General features: G+C 41.2%; 1 protein-coding gene across 1 annotated transcript in view; it reads left to right on the forward strand.

Annotated features, from left to right (window-relative positions):
• Nucleotides 1–2,970: 2,970 nt before the first annotated feature.
• Nucleotides 2,971–7,946, forward strand: part of LOC102194574 (CUB and sushi domain-containing protein 1) — a 157,282-nt gene continuing 152,306 nt past the window's right edge. The window contains exon 1 of the mRNA XM_005745789.1: nucleotides 2,971–2,991. Within this exon, the coding sequence (XP_005745846.1) occupies nucleotides 2,971–2,991 (21 nt within the window). The remainder of the gene's footprint in view (nucleotides 2,992–7,946) is intronic.

Below are 7,946 nucleotides of genomic sequence, written 5' to 3' on the forward strand. Positions count from 1 at the left end.
GTGTGTTTATATATTGTGTACGGACTTTGAGATACTCATGCAGTCGTCTTCATCATCACTTTAGCATCGACAGGACACATTTTCTAACATCCTGTCAGATTCTGTTAACTTTTACTTGACACAGAAATTGAGGCCAATAAAGACCAATAAAAGCCTCAGCCAGAATGTGCTAAAGTCCACTCTTACTCTGCATCAGTTTGTTGTTTTGCAGGACTGCTTTTATGCTGTTTCATAACAAATACATAATACCCTGAATTCAGTGCATTATCATAATGTAGTTAGCCATAGTCAGCCAAGAAGCCGTGGCCTTGTGGTTGCTATCTTCTGATGGAGTATCAGGAAGAAATGTAGACAGTGGAACCAGGGAAGCATCAATGTTTGAGGCACTTGTAGTAGTCTTGTAATCAGTGATCATTTGGATGTCCTGCTACATGTGCTTCATGTTTCCTGGAGGAGATGAAGCGATCGTTTACTTTTTTTATTTGTGGTCCCACTTTGCCAGCTTAATAAGGGTTGTGTCTTTTTGCTCTGGGTGCAACATGATCTTCCGCTCTGAAAGGAGCCCTCCTTATTGTTTCCATTCATTAAACTTCTGCTACAAACCACTACTTCTGGTTGGCATGTGTAGCAACTGACTATATTTAGTCTAAAATACTATATTTTTATATGTAGCTGTGGTGGTAGGACTATGTTGCTGCAACAGTGAAATAAGAGTGAATTCTCAATCATTAATAAAACAATATGCAGGCCATAGCTCAGAGTGGATGATCACATAGACTGGACAAAATGTATCAGTAAAGTGCAGCGTAAATAACCATCAGTGTCCATGGTAATGGAAAGACATTCACCAATAGCTGTCTAATTAGCACATTATCTCAATTCGGTGCTTTTTGCTATTCTGGCTTTTGACTGTAATTTGGCAGTCTGACTGTCCATAATTCACAGTATTAGCTCTGTCTTTGGCTCTCATTCCTGAACCTAATGCCTCTCTAGTGAAGGAGGCTGTCAGTGATGATGCATTGGTATCACAAAGTCAACCTTTTTAGTTTTTCTGCACTGGAGTCATCCGTTAGTGATAATGCATTAATTAAAATTTATGTTGGATTTGCAATGCTAAAGTTTCTTTGTTGAAAATGCAAAAAATCCTAAACAGTGAAAGGACATTTCTGAACCCACAGCATGCTGCTGTTGGGTATTTTTCTATTCCATCTCAAAACTCTTTGTAGAATAAATGGAGCTGGAAGGCACAAGAAGTCACAGGTGGACTTTGAAAGTAGGGTCTTGATTTACCCAAAATGAAAAAGAAAAATGACAAAAAGAAGCAATGGAGAACCAGAACTATGGTGAAGCCACCATATAAAAAGAACTAAACTAAGACTATGATTATAAAAGAAAACGAATAATACTAATAGCTTAGCACAGAAAGTCAAAGGAGCTTGCAAAGAAAAGCGTCTGGACTTCTTTAAGTTGCCTGAAGACGTTTCACCTCTCATCCGAGAAGCTTCTTCAGTTCTAAGGTCAAATGGTGGAGAGTCCCAGATTTAAACCTAGTGGGAGTTTCCCCCCAAAGAGGGACAAAAGGACCCCCTGATGATCCTCTAATCGCCTGAGCCAAGGTGTGAAACTGGGTGTGGGTCCCAATCAGCCAGGTTTCGGGTGAGCTCATTGTGAAACCTGTCCCCACCTTATCATGCGAATTCCTGAGGTCAGATGGCCCAGGATGTGAGTGGGCGTTAAGGCGTCTGGGGAGGGAACTCAAAACTGGATTATAGATGGCAGACAGTTGGTGTCATAAACCACCGCCTCTGTTCAAAGATGGTCGCTCACAGTGGACATAGATGGCTTCTTTCACTCCTCTTTCAAACCATCTGTCCTCTCTGTCCAAAATGTGAACACTGGCATCCTCGAAAGAGTGTCCTTTATCCTTAAGATGCAGATGGACTGCTGAGTCTTGTCCTGTGGAGGTGGCTCTTCTGTGTTGTGCCATACGCTTGTGAAGTGGCTGTTTGGTCTCTCCAATGTAGAAGTCTGGGCATTCCTCACTGCACTGTACAGCATACACCACATTGTTAAGTTTGTATTTTGGCGTTTTGTCTTTCGGGTGAACCAGTTTCTGTCTGAGCGTGTTGCTGGGTCTGAAATACACTGGGATGTCATGCTTGGAGAAAAAGTCTCCTGAGTTTCTCTGATACACCGGCTACATAGGGGATGACAATGTTGTTGCGTCTGTCCTTCTTATCCTCCCTCACTGGTGTCTGATCTTCTTTTCTGTGCTTCTTTGCTGACTTTAAGAATGCCCATTTAGGATAACCGCATGTTTTGAGTGCTTCCTTTACATGTGTGTGTTCCTTCTTTTTCCCTTCAGGCTTAGAGGGAACATGTTCTGCCCGGTGGTGTAGGGTCCTAATTACTCCAAGTTTGTGTTCCAGAGGGTGATGGGATTGCAGGAGGTACTGGTCCGTGTGTGTGGGCTTCCGGTAAACTTCATTGTTGAGGTTGCAATTCTCTTCAATGTGCACGGCGCAGTCCAGGAAAGGCAAACTGTTATCCTTTGTGTCTTCCCTGGTGAACTTGATGTTTTTATCCACAGCGTTAATGTGCGCAGTGAAGGATTCCACTTCTTGTGTCTTGATTTTGACCCAGGTGTCGTCTACATATCGGTACCAGTGGCTGGGTACTCTCCCTTTGAAAGAACCCAGAGCCTTCCTTTCCACTTCCTCTATGTAAAGGTTGGCTATAATAGGTGACACTGGGGAGCCCATGGCACAGCCATGTTTTTGTCTGTAGAAGCCTTCGTTGTATTTGAAGTATGTTGTGGTAAGGCAGAGGTCTAACAGTGTGCAGATCTGATCAGGTGTGAAGTTGGTCCTGTCCTCCAAGGAGCTGTCTTCTTGTAGTCGTTTTCTGACAGTCTCCACGGCCTCAGTGGTAGGTATGCAAGTGAAGAGAGAGACTAAATCAAAGGACACCATGGTTTCATCTGGGTCCAGGGTAAGTTTCTGGACCTTGTCGGTGAAGTCGGTGGAGTTCTTGATGTGGTGTGGGGTGTTCCCCACGAGAGGTGCAAGGATGGTAGCAAGGTGTTTTGCAATGTTATAAGTGGCTGAGTTTATGCTACTGACTATGGGTTTGAGTGGGACATCTTCCTTGTGGATTTTAGGAAGCTTCTTGGATGAGAGGTGTAACATCTTCAAGCAACTTAAAGAAGTCCAGACGCTTTTCTTTGGAAGCTCCTTTGACTACAATGACCTGGATGACTGAGAACCTTCACAGACACTTAGTACAGAAAACTAAATTGACCAAATCAAGAACAATAACGAACATCAATCCATCTATACATTCATTTTCACAATTGCTCATCCAGTTCATGATCACAGGGGGCTGGAGCCAGTCTCTAATATGGCTAACATTTATACCAATCACCATTAATGTTAATCCGCTAACCCCCCTGTTTGCTGCCAAATCCAAACCTAAGGCTTTCCAGTCAACCGTGGCATATAGATGAGCAATGTTATATGTTTAACAAGAGTGTAAATTGGCTAATCAGAGCAATTAGAGGGATTAAAACTAATCTTCAGTCACTATCTACAAAAGAAGCCAAAAAAAAAAAAAAACCCCAGCTCTGTTCGTATTAGCTGAAATAAATAACACAATAATATTAAATCTGGATTAGCACAGACGCACAGGTACACACATTTCTTTGTGAAAAACAATGTGCCTCAGCAATGACACCTTAATTGCACTAGTAACCAGTCATGGGAGTTACCAACTTCTCCTTTAGTCGTGTTGCTGCAGATGCGACACTTTAGAATTCAATTTCCCCGACACTTTCACACAGCTGTTGCTCAAATCCAGTATGCAGTTTATTTTCTTAAACTGTCCAGCCGACAGGTCAATAGCACTCAAAGGTGCTGTAACACCTCGACAGGGGAAATATTTTGCTAGACAGCAGCTGTTTGCTTTCTTACCACTTAAAGCAGAGGTCACCTCAGGGCAGGTCGGCTACTCATAAACATGTGCCACATCTGGGCACGTTCTGGGTGCGCCACAGAGGCTAGCATGCTCTCTATTTTTAAATTGATGGACACTTTGTTTGTCTCACCCGAAAACCCACAGAGCATATATCAATTCTGTGAGATAAAAACTAAAGCTAAGAAGCATTTTTACATGAATCCAGGAGCAAATAGTTCACTTTAAATAAAAATTGTGTAATAAAACCACTGTATCACATAGGAGGTGCTTTGCTAAAATCTGTATGATGATCTTGCTGCTCATGACTTTGGGGGACAAATCCCACCGAATTAAGTCTTTCTTTTGTTTTTGATGTCGCGAATTTTGCTTCCACTGAGCCTTAATCAGTTTCACTGGCGGTGACAAATCATGAGCATTAGTGTCTGTTGTTAGAGTTCTACACCATCACCATACATAACATCTAGATTTTAATTTATAAACCCCTTTTGTTTCCTTCCACTTTTCCCCAAAGCACAAATATGTTAATTCTCAGTGCGTAAACAGGTGCTTAGGTGTGAAGAGGGAGTGTGACTCAGAACAAGATTACTCTGGGTTCAGTTTGCACCCCCAGCGTCCAATCTATTGTTATGTCCCTGTGTGTTGGGAAGTTTCCCCTTGGTGATCCAGTTTCCTCACATTAACCAAAGACATGCAGGTCAGGTAGACTGTTAATGAGTGATTGCATATCTATGTTAGACCTCTAATTGCCTGGCCATCTGTCAAGGGTTGAACTCTGCCCTCTTGTTTGAAGCACACAGGGAAAGTTTGTGGCTCTGAAGACCCCGAAAAATAATAAACAACTGAAGACAGAACATGAATGAAAGCTCAAAGCCTTAAAACAAAGAGCAGCAAATTCCCACCTTGATCTATTTTAATGAGAGACTGGCAATAGACCACCCACATAACAATTAGTGTAACAGGAATATCTTCTGAACTGTTTTTATTATTTAACAAATAACAGTGTGTTGACCCTCAGGTGAGTACTAGGTTTTAGCCTCGCCTGCTGGTTTGCGTGAAGTTCTAGTCTCTTTGTACATTTGGAGGTAAAGGCTCTTCCTGGCTGATCAAAACATATTGTTAGGGTGAGAAACTATAAGGAGCCATTTGGTATGCAATCCACTTCTGTATTTGTCCCTCATTGCCTATAGCGGCACAGTGTGTATCCATCGTAAAATTCATTGCAGCTGCAAGATGCAGTACACTGTAAAGATGATTTATAATGCTCTTGAGATGGAATGAGAAGCACAAGTACTTCTAAAATTCTGATTAGACTGTCAAAGAAAGGCTCCTAAAACTTAAATCTGGAATTTAAAAAAAAAAAATAGGGATCATTATCGATATAGGTAATCTGTTTTCTATAAGTGACTACTTTCAAAATCAGTTTCCTATAGCTTACATCCCCAAATGGGGTTCAGGTTATTCTATACTTCTTTATTTGGCTGAAAGGCTAAAAGTAATCTACTGGAAAAAGGTACCAGACTCCAATTTGGCAGCTCACCAGTGAGTCAACATAGCTGCACAGTCTCAGCTAGGGAATTCTCGTACACTCTGCTTTTAGGGCAGCTGTTCCCTCTCTGACAAGAGGTCACCTCAGTACATAGTTTTCTTGACAGATTTTTTTTTCTGAACTCGAGGTAGTAAAAACGCATTAAATTTTGGCACGTCTTTATAACCATGCTCACATATGCCTCTCTCTGCTGCTTTAGAATAAAGTTAGTCGGCCTTGTTCCCACGACTGTCAAGGCCCTGTATATCACAAGATTGTGAAAATTATTATCAGTCCTGGATACTGAAACCTGGACATGGCATATTCTAGCATCTACCTTTGAAAAAGCCTGTCTTGTGAATTAATTGCGTTCCTTCAGCAAAAAAAAAACAAAAAACAAAAACATGCTGTAGTTACTATAGGTAACACATATCATCACCTTGAGCTTCTGACTCAAGTGAATGAATCTGGTAAATATGCTATTATGGGAGGAGACACAGATCCCCTGGGGGCTGCGTCAGGAAGGGCATCTGGGGTAAAAAAAAATCTGCCAAATCAAATGTATGGAGCTGCATGCTGTGGTGACTTCTTGCAACAAGGGAGCTGTCAAAAGAAGCTCATGTTAGAAAATCATTTGGTAACAAGGGATCTTGAATGCTCCTGTTATCATGGGTCATTTGAAAGGCTGATCAAATAATGAGTAAATATTAAAAACAACCAAAAAAATATTGATTCTTCTTTTAGAAAGAATTCAGATGTCAGGAAAGAAAAACATTGTTTTGGTTTCTGGGCATAACTGCAATAAGGAGCTAGCTTTTACCGCCATCAGGACTGAAACAAAACCTATACCCACATGTGTTACCCTCTATAGGGGTCACCTTAGCTTATTTGGCAGCTGAAATGACAGACTGAATGTAATTCATTAGATGTGTGCAGTGCTGACATTTTAACAGGGCTCCAAATCTCTTTTTTCTTTTAAGGGAAAACATAGAACAGCACAACAACAAAGTGAGCGTGGCAGGCCGACTGCTTTCTTTCTGGAGAACCCTAAGTGGGAATAACGATACAGAGAAGCATCAAACCTGCTCTAATACCCTTAAGGAGGAGGATAAGCCTCTCCCAGAACATTTGTAGCCGAGGTTGCAGTGAAGTAATGAACAAAATATAGTGATTTGCGGTTGTGTGCTTTGTGTATTTTTCTTTTACAAGTCAGTGATTTGACTTTGGTCAGAACACGTGTATTTAGGTAGAAAGACACATAAATTATACATTTACTAAATTATTTATTCTTATGAGATAATTTCTCCCCTCTGCTGGTGCACTGTGACTCAGCACAACTGCAGCCTCAACTCAACAAGGGCATTCAGGAAGTAGTCCATCCAATTAAGTCTGTGCATTCTCTAGTGCTACCCGAACATAACGTCCCAACAGTGAGGGCATGTGAAAAGACATAGGGGATTCTCCGTTTTAAAATCCCACATTCTTCCATTGCTCCAGGACATTCAGGGGAGGCATGTACCCTGTTATTGCTCTGCTATAGATGAACTGAAATGCTACGGTCTGAGCTGGTAATGTTTTAGAGGTTTTGTTGACTAAAAATGCTCTAAAAGTACCTCTTAGATTACCTACTCTAGCATTCAGAAAAGCATCAGATTTGGGAATGAGAGAGCGAAAAGATTGTTATCAGCCTCTCTCAGACTGTGGTCACACACTTTGAAGTTCACAGCACTATAACTTTACTGGGTGATTGACTGAAGGTATTTCACTGTAGGGTTGAATTGCTCAGTGCTCTTAACAATGTTTAAATGGCCTATTGAGCTGCTCTTAGCTGCTCTGCTGCTTGCTAATGACCTCAACATGATAATGCTTCACTTACCCCTTTGAAAGGCATCCACCCTTAAAGAATAACTTTTTGGAACAGAGCAAATTTCAGCAAAGAATATCTCTCTTGAAATACTAGGGAAAAAAAACAGAAATAATGTAGTGAAACCAAAAGCGAATATAGAAAAGTGCTGAAAACCCATTTCATGTGTACAACACATGCTTGTTTGCTTTAGGTGAACATTTTGAAAGGCCCAGAGAGCACTTACCGTTGTTTCCTTCTGCAGTGTTTCTTTTCTTTCTGTCTTTGTTGCTTTCTTTGCTTTAGCGAATAAAGAAGCTAATCTAATGTAGTTTGGGGTTGCAGGCTGCTCTTAATGTCTTTCTAAATGGGCCCATTTGGATCTATTGAACAGTGCTGAGCTTCTTGCTAATGACCTTGTGATAATGCTTCAGTTCCTTTAAGTCTGTAGTCTCCCTTGACTGTCTAGACACACACACACATACGCAAACATAAATAAAGTACAGAAACGTATAAGGCAACAGAAATGCTCACATAGCATTGAGTGAAACAGCTGTACCTTAACACTATTCTGCCTCAGTTGTTAAGGCAGATATACCTGAGAAA

Source organism: Pundamilia nyererei, unplaced genomic scaffold (assembly GCF_000239375.1).
Source record: "Pundamilia nyererei isolate P.nyererei 1_Seehausen unplaced genomic scaffold, PunNye1.0 scaffold00166, whole genome shotgun sequence".
Taxonomy (NCBI): Eukaryota; Metazoa; Chordata; class Actinopteri; order Cichliformes; family Cichlidae; genus Pundamilia; species Pundamilia nyererei.